This window comes from Salvelinus sp. IW2-2015, linkage group LG37 (genome assembly GCF_002910315.2).
Source record: "Salvelinus sp. IW2-2015 linkage group LG37, ASM291031v2, whole genome shotgun sequence".
Classification (NCBI taxonomy): Eukaryota; Metazoa; Chordata; class Actinopteri; order Salmoniformes; family Salmonidae; genus Salvelinus; species Salvelinus sp. IW2-2015.
The window spans coordinates 11312399-11333900 of NC_036876.1; the positions used below are offsets into that span (position 1 = coordinate 11312399).

The following is a 21502-nucleotide window of genomic DNA, read 5'->3' on the forward strand; positions in this document are numbered from 1 at the left end:
AGCAAAGTGTCACCAGCCACATCATCAWGAAAACTTGACTGCTAACATGCAAAATATTTTGGGACTGTATCAACAGTGGACTAATAATAAAAATACCAACTGATTTTGGGACAGCGTTGCCCTTCAAATCATAATATTGCAATATGCAGAAATGGCAGAAATACTTATTCGGGCCAAATGAAGTGCCCTAATTTGGACATTATATTGCAGTCCAGTAACTGTTAGGCCTATTCAATGAATCTGTCATTTCAGAGGAAACTCTTTAAAAAACAGTTTAATCACATTTCATGGCATAAAGTTGCATTATTCTAATTTAATAGTAAAACATATATATATTAACAGCTGTAGGCTTGCTCCTTATCGAAAAACAAAACAAATGTGGAAATAGTTATCACATGTAAAAACCCTATAACTTTAATGTAGCCTCAACCATATATGTTTCACAAGGCCTATAAAAATAGCACTAACTTATTATGTATTATCAACATCCTCATTAATCCCATTGGAGGAAACAGACATCAAGCATAGCCGCCTAATAGCCTACACTCAGCAATGGCTTCGTAGCATGATTTATTGAAAAATATGGACCTCGTGTCCAAGCTAATATGACAGAAGTGCTTTGACCTTGGGGGTAGTGTACTTTCGCGTCAGCTGCATTTTTTCCATATTACTTTGAGTGTGCTTTCCTCCTTTCTCACGCGATTCCTGTATTTGAGAGGAATTAGGCCTGTCATTGAGTACCTTTCCCCAACTAAGCAGGGTTATTTCAAGTATGAGCTAAACCACAAAGCCTACAGGGTCAGTTTGAATGGGATGTGTTGGGCAAGCTGTTCAAGTTCAGATGCTTGATGCTACCAATCATAATCAAAAGCTCCTCTTGTGGCCCCAAACATAAGTCTCAAATCGCAATTAGATTAGTATGGGAAATATACAGGGTTTGCTTCCAACACAGATAAACCTTAATGGGCAATTTAGCCCATTTACAACCTCATATGCATTATCTCCAGCACCAAACCAGTGTCTACATATCAGTGTGTTTCTATGATCTGTGGTTAAAAAGATAAGGTCCTAAAAAAACACTTCTCTCTGCCATCACATTAAAAGTGAAATAATTGTGATTTTTCGAAAACCTGTAACGAGCTTCTAGCCAGGTGCAGGGTATTGTCTTCCTCCCCACATCACAGCAAATCTCATAGTGTTTGAAAAACAGTATTTTTAAAATGTTTGAACTTTTGATGATGTCATCGGGCAGACATTTTAGAAATGTGCCATTTTCACATACATGTAGACACAAGTATTGTGCTAGAGATAATGCAAATGAGTTTGAAAAGTGGAAATTGCCCTTTAATCTAACCCAATAACGCCATCTCAAACAATGGTTAGTGCTGCAATTATCTACCTGCAAGTGATGTCAACCACATGAGAAGTGCTGTGTTAACATTTTGACCCCAGTTCCTGGCACTGCTGAAGGCATTAGTGGAATTATGGAAAGGCAAATATGCCTTGGAACTAACTCTGATATACGCACATTGATCTAATGTCCCATAAGCCTATTTATTTCCAGTGGACTACATAACCCATCAGAAGTGCTCCTTTGTTCCAGCCCTGAGGGATAAAACGTGCTTCCTGTGTACCTGCACTTATCCCATACAGCGAAATTAACCTTGCTTTGAGTCGACCTCCAGGCCTATATGGTAAGGAGCTCAACAATTATGCTGATGTTGATTCCTTCCATACACTGAGGGTTCATGGAGGGACAGGTTATGATTCAAACAGAACGCTGTAGCCTAATTGCTAGCTAATAAAGCCTTTGTATAAACAAACAGTTGTAGGGGTCGTCTATGTGAATAGTTGAGTTCTATTGGGCCAATGATCGTTATCAGGAGATTATCTTTCCCCCATTCATTCCTCTTTTTTTCATTACAACTGATCCCCTGATGCAGCCACGGGCTTTCATTGGGGGGAAAAACATAGATTTGTGTGTCCTTTTAGCATTTATAGATATTTGACATCTCAGAACATGGTCTTTAATCTTGCCATCTCCCCAACCACAGACTTCACACACACATGGTCTGTGGGAGAGGGCAGCTCTTGGCACTAAGCTGTGATGTGCTTATAATGTCAAGCCTTTTCTTCTATTGTGCTGACCTGACGAGCTGGCCTTAACAGGGGTTAATTTGCTGTTAAGGGGTTAAACAAACGGCATTTGTACTGTAGTTTCATAAAAATTACAAGCTCAAATTCCCACCTAATCACATAAAACAATTGTGTGGTAATATTATTTTTTGGCTAGCCGGTTATGTGTCCAGTTTAGGCTTTAGCAATGTGTTTCGTTAATGACTAAACCAAACAAATCCCAGAATGCCTTTTGGCCTGTCCTGGTAAATTGCGTCCTGTGTGCAGTGAGGTGAAAGGTAATGGGGATTAAACTTGGAGAAGTATGTGTCAGTTTCAATGGGAATGAGCCGCCTGATCTGGAGTGGTCTTTTGAGTTTCTGGAGAGGGGATAAAATGCAGATTAACTCTAAAAGCAAAAACAGGGGTACATTTTGACCGCAAGGTGTAAATATAAATCATAATTTCGAAACCTTTTTTTGATCCTTCTGAAATGTTGGGATTTTTTCAAGCAACTAGTTACTGACATAAAACACAATTTACAATGATTTCTATGTTAATATGAATGAATTAAATATAATGTATATTTTGTATACTAGTGGTGCACGGATGAACTGGAAATGTGGACTCAGCAGTAAATAAACTAAGTTTGTGATAAATACACCAAATTTGGCACAGAGGTAGATGAAAAGATATAGATTGGTATGCCCGTTCCCTCATCCTTAGATATGGAGCCACCTAAGACTTGGTCCCTATAACTAAAAAATTGTGCCTTCAGAAAGTATTCTTATTCCAAATTTGTTTGTGTTACAAATACTCTGTAATGTCAAATTGGAATAAACATTCGTTTGTAAAAAAATAAATRTATGAAAAATAAAACAAAGTATGCCTTCAGAAAGTATTCCCACCCCCTGACCTTTTCCACATTTTGTTGTGTTACAAAGTGGGATTAAAATGGATTGAGTTTTTTGTCAACAATCTCCATAAAATGCTCTGTAATGGGAAAGTGGAAGAAAAATTCTAACATTTGTAAAAAAAATATATATATGTGTGTTTGTGTGTGTGTTTGTGTGTGTGTAATATAAAACGCTAAAGGACAAAAAGTATGTGGACAGCTGCTCGTCGAACATCTCATTCCAAAATCATGGGCATTAATATGGTGTTGGTCCCTCCTTTGCTGCTATAACAGCCTCCACTCTTCTGGGTAGGCTTTTCCACTTGAAACATTGCTGTGGGAACTTRCTTCCATTCAGCCACAAGAGCATTAGTGAGGTTGACTCTCAGTCYGCGTTCCAATTCATCCCAAAGGTGTTCGATGGGGTTGATGTCAAGGCTCTGTGCAGGCCAGTCAAATTCTTTCACACTGATCTCGAAAAACCCTTTCTGTAWGGACCTCGCTTTGTGCAAGGGGGAATTGTCATGCTGAAACAGGAAAGGGCCTTCCCCAAACTGTTTCCACAAAGTTGGAAGCACAGAATTGTCTAGAATGTCATTGTATGGATTTTCGTTAAGATTTCCCTTCACTGGAACTAAGGGGCCTAGCCCGAACCATAATAAACAGCCTTAGACCATTATTCCTCCTCCACCAAACTTTATAGTTGGCACTATGCATTTGAGCAGGTAGCTTTCTCCTGACATCCACCAAACCCAGATTCGTCCGTTGGACTGCCAGATAGCGAAGAGTGTTTCATCACTCCAGAGAACACGTTTCCACTGAGTAACTAAAATGGTGCTGATCCATCCTCAGTTTTCTCCCATCACAGCCATTAAACTGTGTAACTGTTTTACAGTCACCATTGGGATTATGGTAAAACCCCTGAGTGGTTTCCTTCCTCTCATCTCCCAGTGTCTGGTGGAAAGCAGACTGAACCAGGTTTTCCTCTAGGATTTTGCCTGCGCTTAGCTCTATTCTGTAGTCCTTGCCGATGACAAGCATACCCATAACATGATGCAGCCACCACCATCCTTGAAAATATGAAGAGTGGTAGGCTACTCAGTGATGTGTTGTGTTGGATTTTCCCCAAACATAACGCTTTGTATTCCGGACATAAAGTTAATTTCTGTGCCACATTTGTAAAAATAAATAAATAACATATTTTCACTTTTACATTATGGGGTATTGTGTGTAGGCCAGTGACAAAACAAACCTGAATTTAATCAATTTCAGGCTAAAACACAACAAAATGTGGTAAAAGTAAAGCAGTGTGAATACTTTCTGAAGGGACTGTTATTTAGATTCCAGTCAATGTCTCTATACCACTTTGTGTCTAATCTTTCAGAAGCAATTGGAACTGCGTTGATAGTCCATAGTGTTCCAAAGGTGGAGCTAAAAGTCTGGTGGCCTATGACTTCCATACCGGTGCAGTGACGTGTGGTGAGRTCGGTGGCTGGGTAAGCACTGGCTTTTACCAAAGCCAGATTAACTCAGAAATAAACCTTTATTAAGCCCAAATTCACCATACAACCGATAGCTCCAACAACCAGAGTGACATAGGCTATTAACTGAAATTAACCAAGTTTCCATCCACCATTTCATGCGGATTAATTAAAATGTCAATGTTAATAATACTTTTAACAAAAATATTTCATTTAGAATCTGTAGAAACTATGAGAATAGAAAGGTTCAGAACTTTTGTGAAACCTCACAGCGCAGTTGAAAAACATACAGCAAATAGAAATCCAAGATGGATGATGTTAAGAGATAGATGGGAGGGGTTGAGGGGTGGGACTAATAACAATAAGATGACGAATGAAGAGTATACTGTGTCCGTAAAATGTATAAAGGTTCGGGGATTTTGTGAAACAGCACAGTTAAAATTATATGGCAAATAGAAATGGATGGTCTTAAGAAATAGATGGGAGGGGTTGAGGGTAGCGGAAGGATCGGAGTAAAAACAAACAAAAGATAAGTATTGTAAAATAGATTTTGTCTGTAAAATGTAATAGTATGTATAAACTTGAAGTAGAGGCCTGCGTGTTGTTGTTCATTAGTTTACTCCAATTAGGGGAGGGCTGGTATGGGTAGTGGAAAATAATGAAGCCAAATATATATTTTTAAAGATTTGTATATACAGTACCAGTTAAAGGTTGGACACCTACTCATTCAAGGGTTTTTCTTTATTTTTACTATTTTCTACGTTGTAGAATAATAGTGAAGACATCAACACTATGAAATAACACATATGGAATCATGTAGTAACCAAAAAAGTGTTAAACAAATCAAAATATATGTTATATTTGACATTCTTCAAAAAGCCAACCTTTGCCTTGATGACAGCTTTTCACACTCCTGGTATTCTCTCAACTAGCTTCATGAGGTAGTCAGCCGGAATGTATTTCAATTAACAGGTGTGCCTTGTTAAAAGTTAATTTGTGGAATTTCTTTCCTTCTTAATGTGTTTGAGCCAATCAGTTGTGTTGTGACAAGATAGGGGTGGTATACAGAAGATAGCCATAAAACATAATGTTAACTTTCACTGCTATGCGGATGACACACAGCTGTACATTTCAATGAAACATGGTGAAGCCCCAAAATTGCCCTCGCTAGAAGCCTGTGTTTCAGACATAAGGAAGTGGATGGCTGAAAACGTTCTACTTTTAAACTCGGACAAAACAGCGATGCTTGTTCTAGGTCCCAAGAAACAAAGAGATCTTCTGTTGAATCTGACAATTAATCTTGATGGTTGTAAAGTCGTCTCAAATAAAACTGTGAAGGACCTCGGCGTTACTCTGGACCCTGATCTCTCTTTTGACGAACATATCAAGACGGTTTCAAGGACAGCTTTTTTCCATCTACGTAACATTGCAAAAATCAGAAATTGTCTGTCCAAAAATKATGCAGAAAAATTTATCCATGCTTTTGTTACTTCTAAGTTAGACTACTGCAATGCTCTACTTTCCGGCTACCCGGATAAAGCACTAAATAAACTTCAGTTAGTGCTAAATACGGCTGCTAGAATCCTGACTAGAACCAAAAAATTTGATCATATTACTCCAGTGCTAGCCTCCCTACACTGGCTTCCTGTTAAGGCAAGGGCTGATTTTAAGGTTTTACTGTTAACCTACAAAGCGTTACATGGGCTTGCTCCTACCTATCTTTCCGAGTTGGTCCTGCCGTACATACCTACACGTACGCTACGGTCACAAGACGCAGGCCTCCTAATTGTCCCTAGAATTTCTAAGCAAACAGCTGGAGGCAGGGCTTTCTCCTATAGATCTCCATTTTTATGGAATGGTCTGCCTACCCATGTGAGAGACGCAGACTCGGTCTCAACCTTTAAGTCTTTACTGAAAACTTATCTCTTCAGTGGGTCATATGATTGAGTGTAGTCTGGCCCAGGAGTGTGAAGGTRAACGGAAAGGCTCTGGAGCAACGAACCGCCCTTGCTGTCTCTGCCTGGCCGGTTCCCCTCTCTCCACTGGGATTCTCTGCCTCTAACCCTATTACAGGGGCTGAGTCACTGGCTTACTGGTGCTCTTTCATGCCGTCCCTAGGAGGGGTGTGTCACTTGAGTGGGTTGAGTCACTGACGTGATCTTCCTGTCTGGGTTGGCGCCCCCCCTTGGTTTGTGGCGGAGATCTTTGTGGGCTATACTCGGCCTTGTCTTAGGATGGTAAGTTGGTGGTTGAAGATATCCCTCTAGTGGTGTGGGGGCTGTGCTTTGGCAAAGTGGGTGGGGTTATATCCTTCCTGTTTGGCCCTGTCCGGGGGTATCATCGGATAGGGCCACAGTGTCTCCTGACCCCTCCTGTCTCAGCCTCCAGTATTTATGCTGCAGTAGTTTATGTGTCGGGGGGCTAGGGTCAGTTTGTTATATCTGGAGTACTTCTCCTGTCTTATCCGGTGTCCTGTGTGAATTTAAGTATGCTCTCTCTAATTCTCTGTTTCTCTCTTTCTTTCTCTCGGAGGACCTGAGCCCTAGGACCATGCATCAGGACTACCTGGCATGATGACTCCTTGCTGTCCCCAGTCCCTGTCTCTTATACACATCTAGATGTGTATAAGAGACAGGTCCCAGACCTGCTGTTTTCAACTCTCTAGAGACAGCAGGAGCGGTAGAGATACTCTTAATGATCGGCTATGAAAAGCCAACTGATATTTACTCCTGAGGTACTGACTTGCTGCACCCTCGACAACTACTGTGATTATTATTATTTGACCATGCTGGTCATTTATGAACATTTGAACATCTTGGCCATGTTCTGTTATGACTAGCCACCCCTCATAGCCTGGTTCCTCTCTAGGTTTCTTCCTAGGTTTTGGCCTTTCTAGGGAGTTTTTCCTAGCCACCGTGCTTCTACACCTGCATTGCTTGCTGTTTGGGGTTTTAGGCTGGGTTTCTGTACAGCACTTTGAGATATCAGCTGATGTACGAAGGGCTATATAAATAAAATAAATTTGAAAATAAATTTGATAGCCCTATTTGGTAAAAGACCAAGTCCATATTAGGGCAAGAACAGCTCAAATAAGCAAAGAGAAACGACAGTCCATTATCACTTTAACACCTCAGGTTCAGTCAATCCGGAAATTTTCTTCAAGTGCAGTCGGGAAAAAACCATCAAGCGCTATGATGGAACTGACTCTCATGAGGACCGCCATAGGAAAGGAAGACCCAGAGTTACCTCTGCTGCAGAGGATAAGTTCATTAGAGTTACGAGCCTCAGAAATTGCAGCCCAAATAAATGCTACACAGAGTTCAAGTAACAGACACATCTCAACATGCACTGTTCAGAGGAGACTGCGTAAATCAAACCTTCATGGTTGAATTGCTGCAAAGAAACCACTACTAAAGTACACCAATATTAAGAAGAGACTTGCTTAGGCCAAGAAACACGAGCAATGACATTAGGCTGGTGGAAATCTGTCCATTGGTCCGATGAGTCAAAATGTGAGATTTTTGGTTCCAACCACCGTGTCTTTGTGAGACTCAGAGTAGGTGAATGGATGATCTCTGCATGTGTGGTTCCCACCGTGAAGCATGGAGTAGGATGTGTGATGGTGTGGGGGTGCTTTGCTGGTGACACTCTGTGATTTATTTAGAATTCAAGGCACACTTAACCAGCATGACTACCACAGCATTCTGCAGCGATACGCCATCCCATCTGGTTTGCGCTTAGTGGGACTATCATTTGTTTTTTAACAGGAAAATGACCCAGCCCACCTCCAGGCTGTTTAAGGGATATTTGACCAAGAAGGAGAATGATGGTGTGCTGCATCAGATGACCTGCCCTCCATAATCACCCGACCCCAACCCAATTGAGATGGTTTCGGATGAGTCGGACCACAGAGTGAAGGAAAAGCAGCCAACAAGTTCTCAGCATATGTGATAACTCGTTCAAGACTGTTGGAAAAGTGGAGTAAGGTTGATCTGAGCGTTCTGTCCTAACAACAGCAGTCAAGCACCCAAGCTAACTGGCTAACGTTGGCTAGGTTTCTAGCTACTTCCAGACACAAATGAGAGAACACCCCACTCTAACCTTTTTACTCACCCTAACAGAGCTGGTTAGGCTGGTTTTATGTTATCCAGAGTGTTGGTGACTGCAACTGTGCTGCTGGCAACAATTTAGTTACGCTTTTTTGCCAACGTTTACTGACACCGGCCATATTGAACGGGTGTTGAGCATTCGTACATTCGTCAGTTATTCTGAGCTCTGGTACACTCAGAAGAGAGTGCTCTGAGATCGGAGTAGACAGCCAGAGCGAATTTACCAGTTATGTTTGTCAACAGTTGTCGCATTGACATCATGAACATTCTATTGAAATGGTTACTTGCATAGTGGAATCTTTTGTTAAGACCTGTAGCTAGCAAGCTAAACAATGATCCATAATCCCAACTCATGACATTACTACCTAGCATGAATCTGCAGGTAGCTAACCCACCGGGTTCAATGTTAGCTAGCTAACATTAGGCTATAACTAGCAAAGCAAATGGCTCAGAGATAGAATAATATTACTACACAGATCATACATGTAACGTTAACTAGCACTACCATTAGCTAGCTACCTAACGGTACACTTTAAGTTGAAATGAAAATGACTTTCTGATAAAATTAGAAACATGTAATATCTGAAAATGTAGACTATCTTACCTATTTACGTGGGTGGACGCTTCTCCCTTTGTCATGGATGCCATTGTTGCCCTTAGTTTTAAGATGCAATCCGGAGACAGGGGTTTTCTTCATCTCCTTAGCTATCATACTCTAATTCCACTGATTTCAAAACTCAATCTCTCGGCATGTCCAGCCCACTCATTATCTCAGCTAATCATGTCTAGTGGGAAGGTTTCTGTTTTTTTCTGTGGTTAAACCAACTCGGCTCGTAATTTAACAATTGTATTCGTATTTACAGATGGCATACAAGTTTGTAATTTAAGCATATGAAAGTTCACATGTTCCAGAAGGCATTTCTGCCAAAAAACACATTTTGATTTAAAAAACAGTTTACATTCAAATGGCTCTCCTGTGAAGTAGTGATGTGTGACATACGTCTAGTTTCCTGAAACGAGTCACATATAAATAAATATAAAATTCACAATTTGTCGCTAGATAATGCAACAATTGCAGAGGAAATGCTTTTATGCACAAATATTGATTAAAAAAACATCTTGTTGCAGTAAACTTTGAGTCATGCGATGAGTTTGTTGTAGCCTACTACCACCACAACATGGAAAAGCATGCAGAGTTTATAGGCAGTTGGAAAAGTTATGATGAACTTCAAAACTTATTTCAGAACTTCATAATTTATGGTGTTTATGTGCACAGTGATGAGCTTCATGCAAATTTCCACATAAATATTTTTTTTAATGATCTTGCTTTTATCCATATCTCATCATATAAACTACCCTTTCCCATTTGACAGTGAACTGTTGTCTATAGAGCATGCTCCAAAACCAGATTGGACAAGTATGCTATTTACGCAACAGTTTCTATGACAAAACCATTGATAGAGTTGAAAATGAAATGGAAACACATTAAAAGTGATTTTATGTGCACTATGTCATCACACACAGCATTTATCCTCTAAATAGTCTGTTTGATGGAAACACACCTCTGGTGGGAAAATGTGCATATTTTTTGCATGAAGATTTTTTTTATATTCACATGAAAATCTGTCGCCAATTGAATGGAAACCTAGCTAGTGACAAATATTTTCACCAAATGTAAATAGCAGTGTAGCCAAGATAGCTTGTGATGGCGGAATATTTACATTACATCTGACAAAATGACACTGCTATTGTAGTGTACCGAATAAAAAATACAAGTTGTATGGGTTTCCATCGCATTTATAACTCTACTGATGGTTTTCTCAAMAAAAAAAAAAAAATGCATTATATAACGTGTGCCCACTCTGGAATTGGCACTTGCGTTGTTGCCTGTCATTAAAACAAATTATACGACATATCCTTTACTCACATATAAAATTTGAAACCTTGTTATAGACAAAAATATAGAACATTATATATATATATATWTTTTTTTTATATATATAATTTTATTATTTGGCTTTTCATAACAGCTTTTTTTTTTACTCGATTATCACAGGGTAAGCATTGCCTACCCTGACTGCATGTCACTGTATTGGTGGCAATCTTAGGTCATACCGGTAAATCAGATTAGCTCAATCATACCATATTTTACAGTAGGTATGGGGTTCTTTTCTGCTCATGCATTATCATTATCACCCACCACTGGTGTGCGTGGCCAAATAGATCTATTTTAATGTTATCCAATGTAAACGCCTGGATTAGCACTTGGATTGGACCCGGTGCTTTGGTCAGATGACATGAACATTTCTTTGGCCATGCACACCAGTGTTGGGCGTGGCATCTAAATGAGAATGCATGATCAGAAAAGAACCCCATACATACTGTAAAATATGGTAAATAATAATGTCAGTGAGCACATAGACTAAATAGATCTAAGACAGTGGAACCGTGGCTGATTTGTCACGGTCGTCGTTGGAAGGAGACCAAGGTGCAGCGTGGTGAGCGTACATTTTACTTTTATTTTAATGTCGCCAACAAAACAAGAAACAAAGAAATGACCGTGAAGCTTAACAAGTGCCACTAACAAAGATAACTACCCACAAATGCGAAAGGAAAAAAGGCTGCCTAAGTATGATTCCCAATCAGAGACAACGATAGACAGCTGTCCCTGATTGAGAACCATACCCGGCCAAAACATAGAAATACAAAACATAGAAATAAAGAAACTAGAATGCCCTATTTTGGTTAGGCCAGGGTGTGACTACCGTGGGCATTCTAGTTTCTTTATTTCTATGTTTTGTATTTCTATGTTTTGGCCGGGTATGGTTCTCAATCAGGGACAGCTGTCTATCGTTGATTAAACTAAATGTAATGAAATGCTGTAGGCCTACACACACAGAAATGAAGAAGATCCAAATGAGCCAATTGCTGTTCACTGTAAATAAAAATCAAGTTGTTTCAACTAAATATTATTAAGTTACTGGTTCCACTGCCTTTTTTTTTTGTTTACTCAACTTCTCAGTCAAAGTTTTATCTGATTTTAACATTATTAGTTGGCCAAATTTAGCTCCAACATGAGAAAACGTAGGCAAAAATTCAGTCAACTTAAAATTATGTGTTTGCTCAACTTGTTTCATATGTTCATTCAACTTACATATTTGACACACACTGACAAATGATTACATTGTGCATGTCCATTTATACAGTAATTAGTATTCAACATGTCTTYAACTGGGATTTGAACACACAACCTCTTGTTTCACAGCATTCCAATCTTCTTGCTACACCACCATGTCTATGTCAATAACTGATATCACCTGTATTGCTACACTTTGCACGTCAAAGTAAATCTCAGCTCTGTTAAAAGTACACTTAAGAAAAACTATTTTATTTACCATAGTGATTAAAGAGTAACATGTAAACAGAGTTATATGCCCAACCAACATTAGACAACTATACAGAAAAAAACAAAAATTGCTTAAATAAGTAAATCAAATAAATGATGAGAGAATAGTCAGATCAACTGATTAGTGACACAAGCATAGTGGCGTAGCAGGAAGATCAGAATACCATAAACCAAGAGGTTGTGAGTTCAAATCCTAGTTGAGGACTTGTTGAGTAATAATTACTGTATAAATGAGCATGCACATTGCAATCATATGAGTCAAATATGTAAGTTGAATTTTTTTTGTGTTAAAAACAGTGTGTGTATTTATTTCCACAGCATTTTTTTGGGGTAAAATGCCAAAAAAATTATAATTTCTAGTTGAATGAACATATGAGACAACTTGGGCAAACACATCATTTTAAGTTGACTGAATTTTTGCATACGTTTTCTCATGATGGAGCTAAATTTGGTCCAACAAAAAATATTAAATTCAGCTAACACGTTGACCGAAAAGTTGAGTAAAAAAAAAGAAAAAGGCTGTGGAACCAGTTACTTAATAATAAGAATTTGAAGCAACTAGATTTGTGGGTGGTTTTTTACAATGTTCTTTTGGTTTTGTTTCACAAGCCAGACAGTACAATATTTGAATTTATTGTAAGTAGGGTTTGCAACGAAAATGTAGCTCAATGATACAGTACTGTGTCCTTTCTTGCACTTTTCCCTTCGCTTATTGTTCTGTTGCAAGGGTGAAGGAGAGTTTTTCATTATTGATTTTGGAGCTTAAACAGCAGAGATGCCACCTTGAAGAATGTTACTTCAAACATGGCTGCCATTCTTGAAAATAAAGCAAGAAAGACTACGCCCAATTCCATAGGCTGCTTGCTTAGTGGAATGAGATAATATCAAGATTGCCTCGAATCGGCATAAAAACATTCCTCCCTGAATTATTGTTTGAGCTGAAATCCTACAAAACACTTTCTAGATATTCAGAGATTTGCTTTGTTGGAAAAAGTACATTTCAAAGTAGTTTTTATGAAGTGATTCAGCTCAGATGATAGTTGACCATGAGGAAGAACTTTCTTTACGCATGTCTTTTAACGCTCTCTTTGGATCTCATACGCTTTTATGGAAACTTTAGAATTTACACAGGTGTATTGGTATTTTGTGCAAATTGGGAAAAAAATTGCAAATCTACAAGTCGACCAACAGTAAGAAACATACCATTAGCTTCTTATCAGAGCATGAAGCAGGTGTATGCACTGCATGGTCTTCAAACTAATTAGTGCTGGAGAATGTCTCTGCGTCATAGTGATATTTTGCCTAAATTATTTGAATAAATCTCACTTCGCGAGAATAGGGAGTTTTGTGTGTAAATCAAATCAAATTGCTTCACCATCTGGTAGTCCAACAGACAAATCTGGGTTTGGCGGATGCCAGGAGAGCGCTCCCTGCCCCAATGCATAGTGACAACTTTAAAGTTTGGTGGAGGAGGAATAATGGTCTGGGGCTGTTATTCATGGTTCGGGCTAGGCCCCTTAGTTCCAGTGAAAGGATATCTTAACGCTACAGCATACAAGCGAGGTCCATACAGAAATGGTTTGTCGAGAATGGTGTGGAAGAATTTCACTGGCCTGCAAAGAGCCCTGACCATAACCCCATCAAAAACCTTTGGAATTAATTGGAACGCTGMCTGCGAGCCAGGCCTAATCGCCCAACATCAGTGCCCGACTTCACCAATGCTCTTGTGGCTGAATGGAAGCAAGTCCCCCATCAATGTTCCAACATCTAGTGGAAAGCCTTCCCAGAAGAGTGGAGGCTGTTATAGCAGCAAAGAGGGGACCAACTCCATATTAATGCCCATGATTTTGGAATGAGATGTTCGACGAACAGGTGTCCACATACTTTTGGTCATATAGTGTATATAGGATGAGCCATGACTATAATACAGTATATTCAAGTGGGTTAAACAGTATGTAAACATTACTAAAGTGACCAGTGTTCAATGATTCTATGTACATAGGGCACCAGTCTATAAGGTGCAGGGTAGAGTACCGGGTGGTAGCCTTCTAGAACAGTGACTCAGTTCAGGGCAGGGTACTGGGTGGAGCCCGGCTAGTGGTGACTGTTTAACAGTCTGATGGACTGGAGATAGAAGCTATTTCTCAGTCTCTCGGTCCCAGCTTTGATACACCTGTACGGTCTCCACCTTCTAGATGGTAGCGGGGTGAACAGGCCGTGGCTCGGTTTGGGGCCAAGCCAATTTCTTCAGCCTCTTGAGGTTGAAGAGGCGCTGTTGCACCTTCTTCACCACGCTGTCTGTGTGAAGGGACCATTTCAGGTTGTCAGTGATATGCTCGCCAAGGAACTTTAAGCTTTTGCCCCTTTCCACTCTGGCCCTGTCGATATGGGTGCATGCTCTCTCTGTGGTCTCCTGTAGTCAACGATCAGCTCCTTCACTTTGTTGACGTTAAGGAATTATTATTTTCCYGGCACCACTCCACCTGAGCTCCCACCTCCTCCCTGTAGGTTGTCTCATCATTGTTTTTAATCAGGCCACTGTTGTATCGTCAGCAAACTTGATAATTGAGTTGGAGAAGTGCGTGTGGCCACGCAGTAACGGCTGAACAGGGAATACAGAAAGGGGCTGAGCACGCACCCTTGTGGGGCCCCCGTGTTGAGGATCAGCGTGTTGAGGATCAGCACAGGCAGGGGTTCAGACCCAGGGCCCTGAGATTGGCGATGAGCTTGGAGGGCACTATGGTGTTGTAGGCTGAGCTTAGTCATTTAACAGCATTCTTACATAGGTATTTCTCTTGTCCATATGGGATAGGGCAGTGTGCAGTGCAATGGCGATTGTGTCATCCCTGGATCTGTTAGGGCGATATGCGAATTGTAGTGGGTCTAGAGTGTCGGTTAAGTGATATGGTCCTTAAGTAGCCTTTCAAACCACTTTATGATGACTGAAGCGAGTGTTACCTTCGCTTTCTTGGGTACAGAATCCATTGTTGACATCTTGAAGCAAGTGGGGACAACAGACTGGAATTTGGAGAGATTGAATATGTCTGTAAACACTGCCGTGCAGGACCCCCTTCACTCTCAAACTATAGTTCTCCACCCCTAACTTGCAATAGAACAAACTATAGTTTTATGTGTGTACTTGTATGTGTCTGCGTGTGTGTCTGTGTGTACTTGTTTGTGTCTGAACTGTCAAGTCTAGACACGGCCTGTGACTCATGATAATCAAGCAATGTTGCATTGTTACAGTGTGTTGTATAGTTTGAAAACATCATGATTTCAAATGTATTTTAAAATAATATTGTATTTTGGGTCACACATGCAATGTAAGTACAATGCGGGTACACACTGCAGCAGAGTTCAACTGTTATACTTTGTGGCTTGCACAATTTAAAGGATATGTAAACTGCAATCTAAAGCAATAYTTCTCGATTGAGGCAAGATGTATCCACAATTATTAGAATTTGTGTACAAACCTAACGCATATAAAATCCAATGTTTTATTACAACAACTGCAAATGAACACCACTGTTGTAAGTAAAAACGTGTGCATACATGCCTGGCTAGGTTTTAGAGCCACTTAATGTAAAGTGCCACAGCCAATGTATTTTTCACCTGTGTTTTTCTCTCAGTAGTGTTTTTCAATGGGTGTCTTTAAGGTGAAGACACTGTATAAGGTTATAGTTTAGTTATTTTCATGCTGCATATTAATAGATGCAAGCGAAAGGCTACGCAGCCCTAGTTACACATTCTTACGTAGTCTTTACAGGATAACCAACACAAGACTCTTTGGCATCATGCAAAGAGCTGCAGACCCTGACATATGATATAGGCATAGGAGCCTTGCTTAGAGGTGAGTCACATGTTCTCAAGTCCATCAGTGGGTAAAATGCACAATTAGTCCCATCATATGTTTATCATGAGATAATTATGAAACATTTGTGATGTCTGAAGGGTTATCACAGTTCATATCACAATTAAAAACAAATAAACATATTAGTCAATTAAACTAAAATAGGTTCATCCTACAAAGCACAGGAAATTAAAGAGATTACGTTTTCAGAATTAGGTGGACATAGCTTGGTGGTCGATCAACAATCCTAAATTCAACCAAAAAAGTTTGCTGAGACATCCATATGAAGTCAATCTAAAATAACATATTGGGAAAACCTTTAATCTAGTCATTTAAATTGAAGTGTAAATGAATATTTTGTCTATCTATTGTAACTACCAATGAGAGAAATCATCGTGTTGGGGGATTTCTTATTTGTTATAACTGAGTGGTTTGTTTTTTCAATGAATCAATTTTAGTGAATCTTCAAATTACTGACCCTATGGGCTATTAATCAACTTCAATATACATGGATTTATAATAATAATCATATTTTATATTTCTGTGATTACTATAACACACCACGCCAGTCCTAGTGCATGGTCTGGTGTCCAAAATACAAAATAAACACCACAAATATCTGTCTATTTGGGTAACGCCCCATTTTCTACGACGCAAATGTGATTTTAACCTAACATTTATCACGATAAAGATGATTAAAGCAAATATTGAATATCAATTCACTCTATTAAAGCTCAGTACTAAAACCTATAACATTCAATAAACATTTTGAATATTAATGATGGCTTAGTTTTACTAAATTGTGTTGTTGGCACTCGGGAAACTGTTTTGGGATTGTTTGACGTTTTACTGGCCAGGTTTAGAGCATAATGTGCAATTGGAAATACAATTTAAAGTTAGATGAAATAGCTAAGTTTATGAAAAAAATGTAATTATAATAATAATAATAAAAGCCTAATAATAATAATCATCACCGTAATCATCATAATCATCACCCKAATATACAAAACTCTCTTATGCTGCATGGCATTGCTTGCCTGAAACCATTCAATAAAAATGAACACATATGAAATTAATACAATACACAATACAATACACAACTTATATTTGAATTTCAGGCCCAATAAGACAATATTTCACACGCTGTTTTGCATAATATCTGTTCGTTTATTATATTAAAATGCCTATATTGGAAACCACTTCAATTTACCCTGTTATAAAAATGTATTTAATATTGGGTAGTTTGGCTAAACAACCTGAGGTAGGTATACAATAACAGCGATATTATTATTTGAATTAGATATCTTGGGACACTTTTTGGGAACTAAAGTAACTTTCAAAAGTAGGCCAAACAAAAAACAAAAACATGTTGACTAAACTTAGTATTAACGTAATAAGCCTTTTACATATAGAGGTTAAACTAGACCCAGATCAATAACTATATGCTGCTTAACAAGACAATTCTCGGACATAACACACAGACACACTCCAACACACACATCATATTTTGTTGTTGTATTGTCTGTATATCGTTGTATTTTAAATGTGTGTGACTGTCTTTGCCTATCAGCGTCAGTGTTTGTGTTTTTGTGGACCCCAGGAAGAGTAGCTGCTGTTTCTGCAAAAAACGAATGGGTATCCAAATAAACAAATAAATATATAATGACTAATAATGAAAAATGAATTCCTGCAAAATCGAAATCCTATACCCCTGGACTGTCTATACCCGTTAGAGAAGGGGTTACATGTTTAGCTAAACTGAATTGATTGTGAAATGGATAGTCTATTGATATTCTATGAATTGCACGTGTCCATCCTCCTATCAATTGGAATAGTCATTGCACGAGAAAGAATGCATGCATGCAACTATAAATGGTATAATAAATTTAGAGCGTGCATAGACAAAAGTAACCAATAGGAGGTACTGTGTCATTCTCCAAGAAGCCATCTCATCTACCATGCATCCCAGCCCGGGGACACAGCCGTATCTCTGCTTTGATTTGTTCCCTAATTGACCTAAATAAAGCATCTGAGAGACGGGGTCCCGTCCAACCCCTCAATGCAGACTATCACACAGTGTATAGTAGGGGGCTCAAAGCGAGTAATTCTGATATTTTTCTGGATTAATCTTGCCCGCTGCCTCCACTGTCCAATCGCAAGAGGCATTTTTTTTGCTGCGCGTGGATCTCGCGCCATGTAATTTACTGTAGTAGTATATCTACGGATTCTCTCACATTCTCGCCCTCTATCTCGAACTCTCATGGCTAGCTCGACGGACTTCGAGAGAAAGATTAGGCATAACTAAGACAAAGCTAAAGAGACACCCAAGAATGTCTAAACAGCACGTTCATATTTTGTAAGTAATTTATTTATCGGTGACTAGGTGGTTTGAAGACGACAAAATATGCTTGTTAAGGCACCGGAATCTCAACATCATGGTCCAACGTCAAGAAGCTCATCATTTTCCATTGAGAATTTACTTCGGTCTACTACCGGGACTACAGACAGGCTATCTACGACAGAAAATGAGGGGAATTGTAAGGAAACGGGACTCTCTTACAACCAAGTCGCTGTCATTGAGAGCCGCTGCAACCAAGTGGAGCGTCAAGTGTCTTACTTTGGATTAAACGCCCAACGCCACTGGTGTGGGACATCGCCAAACAAAGCTTGCAGGGATTTACAGAGTAGGTCTTAGTGTCACTTTTGTTAATTGTCCCAAATGTCTATCTATGTAGTCTATGTATGGAAGCGACATAACGGGTAGCCTATAACCACACACAACTGTAGGTAGGGTAGATTGTTTACTAGCTAATATCCTACATTCTTCTTAGGCAGATCCGCTCTCACAATAAGGAGCATTTGAGGATAGGCTACGCATTTCCTCAGACAAAAACAACGTGAAAGAGCTGCCATCGACAATGATTTGAGGTTTCTGTGCGTAATAGCCTATTAGCTTATATTCTTCTTTCCAATGACGATACACAATACATGCCATGCCAGTAAAAATAGACAACACTGCATTGCATGTGGCATGCATAGCCCATATATCCTGCAACAAACCATAACAGTACTAGTGTATTCGCTCTTACCCCGTGCGTACAACTTCTCCATTCGGTTCCTCTTTAAACGGGGTATGGCACGCCATTTCGATACATTTCAAACGTAACACTGATTGGAAATTAAGCTCATACACCATAATTATGCTTATCATACAATTGCAAGGCTGTGTTTCATTACGTGTTTCATTACAAGCTAAGAGCTCATTATTCTATGTTTTGTTAGGCGATAGGATGGCCTGCCCGCAGCACTTTAAAAATCGACTACCGTCGAAAACTGCAAACACTTATCACTGCTGCCATTAGGGTTGATATCATGATTGCGAGATAAATGCATTTATTGATCCCTATTGGCCGGTGCGTAAAATGTAGCTCACGACACTCCTCGTTCATTTCAGGTCCGCAGTGCCACTCCAGCAACTCCGATGATCCCGGAGACTCTCTAAAAACCAGCAACCGGGATTCTCCCGCTCTACCGGAGCCGGTGGAAGACAACGACCAACCGGACGAGAAGGCAGAGGGAAGTCTGACAGACGACAAGGATGACGAAACAGGGCCTTCCTGCTTCGCCCGGGAAGACAGTGAAACACCTGATACGAAAGCAGCTTGCAAGAAGAAGACCCGCACGGTGTTCAGCCGGAGTCAGGTTTTCCAGCTGGAGTCCACCTTCGACATGAAACGCTACCTGAGCAGCACTGAACGGGCGGGGTTAGCCGCCTCTCTACAGCTCACCGAGACGCAGGTCAAGATTTGGTTCCAGAACCGCAGGAACAAGTGGAAGAGACAGCTAGCTGCCGACATTGAGGCCACGAGCATCTCGTATTCGGCTCAAAGGATTGTCAGGGTCCCTATTCTGTACCACGAGAACGCAGCACCTGGGACACTGAGCGCAAACCTGGCACAGGTGTCGCCACCCTTCTCGAGTACTGTGAATTATCCCGTCTCCCAGTTCACCCACCCCATGTCTTTTATAAGATCACAAATCACAGGCCTTGTGTGAGACACATTATTGGTGTATTATATGGAACTAACGTACTGTACATGGTAGAGCAGCGTTTACCAAACTCAGTCCTGGGGACCCCAAGGGGTGCACGTTTAGATATTTGCCCTAGTACTACACAGATGACCCAAATAAGCAAAGCTTGATGATTAGTTGATTACTTGAATCAGTTATGTAGTGCTAGGGCAAAAAACAAAACGTGCACCTATTGGGCTCCCGAGGTTTCCAAGTTTGGATTCATTGCTGACGGTGACTTAATTGCAAATCACCAAAATCACAGCCACATTCATAAGGCAACAACACTTTGACCAACCTGTTTAGCCTATAGGCCCCAACTTCTCTATTTCAATATGCAAGTTGCAATTGCCATGTATTTTCTTGATTTGAGTGTGTACAAAAAAGGTGAATCCCTCAAGCCAGACACTATTCTACATTTGGGAATTTTAATTTAAGCACATATCATTAGATTTATATAATTATTTACATGGAAACTGGATGGAATATTGTCAAGGGTTAGTCAACCAGTTTGTGTGTTTGTATTCTTTTTAAATGACAAAATTTGTAACCTGTAGGTAGACTTTTTACGAGCATGGAGTTACGGGGACTGTATTATTTAACATTTCTTAGGCTATTTAAAGTGGGTTTCATATGACATTTTGTACACGAGTTGTCCGATCAATGTAAATAAAATGTATGAAGTGCACACCATGTTTGTGGTTTATTGTGTTGATATAAAGGCCTGCTTTGTATTATCATCTTTAGCGCGAATTGTTGTTATGTTGAAAGCCAGTCTCAGTAAGGCTCCATCTGACCAGTGGCTAGGCCTCGGCCTACGGCAATCGAAAATAACACTGAAAGCCTAATCCAACCGGAGCAATACGCATTTTCCCTTTCAAAATTCATAAACATTCACCAGGATATTTTCACGACCAGCAAACTATGTATGCCCCCGCATTTAGGCCTTATTTGGTTGACAATTCAAAAAGTTAAGGAACAATTATTTTAGAAATTCCACACCAACGTTTAGAAGATGCAGACATTTAAAGGGACGACTGAAAATACTTTTCTTCTTATTCAACAGGCTATTTGTTAAGGCTCAGGATAGGGGCATGGGTAAATAAAGATTTCACATTTTTTAACACTTTGAATTGACTGTAATTGTCAATTAAGTTGTTTGAAATTATGAATTAAATGAAATTGTTGAAATGAACTACATTAGACATAATGAAAACTGATTTCGTCAAATTAGAACATTTTAATAGAATGTCTAGAATATAGGCCTCATATACTGACATAATTTATCAGCCTAATAGCCTACATTTCTAAAACCTCAATCTCCCTATAGCTGTCTAATGAGTAACACTCCAAATCAAATGAAATTACAAAACGACATTATGACTAATCTGTTGGAGAGGTAATATCAGTGCCCACCTTAACGTTTCAATTAATATGATTAATGGGAGCAAAAAGGTGATACAACTGTACATACCTGACTGGTTAATATCAGTCTCAACTGTATGAATGTGACATCACTTAGGCATATATGGAGTGGAATACCTATATAGCCTATTTTAGCTACATGCCAATTAT

The 21502-nt window shown here is 39.6% G+C and overlaps 1 protein-coding gene across 1 annotated transcript; it reads left to right on the forward strand.

Annotated features, from left to right (window-relative positions):
- Nucleotides 1-17698: 17698 nt before the first annotated feature.
- Nucleotides 17699-20615, forward strand: LOC111960085 (homeobox protein HMX1). The gene is made up of 2 exons (XM_023981989.2): nt 17699-18540; nt 19311-20615. The coding sequence occupies exons 1-2, from the start codon at nt 18261-18263 to the stop codon at nt 19910-19912; spliced, it is 882 nt and encodes a 293-aa protein (XP_023837757.1). The 5' UTR covers nt 17699-18260; the 3' UTR covers nt 19913-20615.
- The last annotated feature ends 887 nt before the right edge of the window (nt 20616-21502 follow it).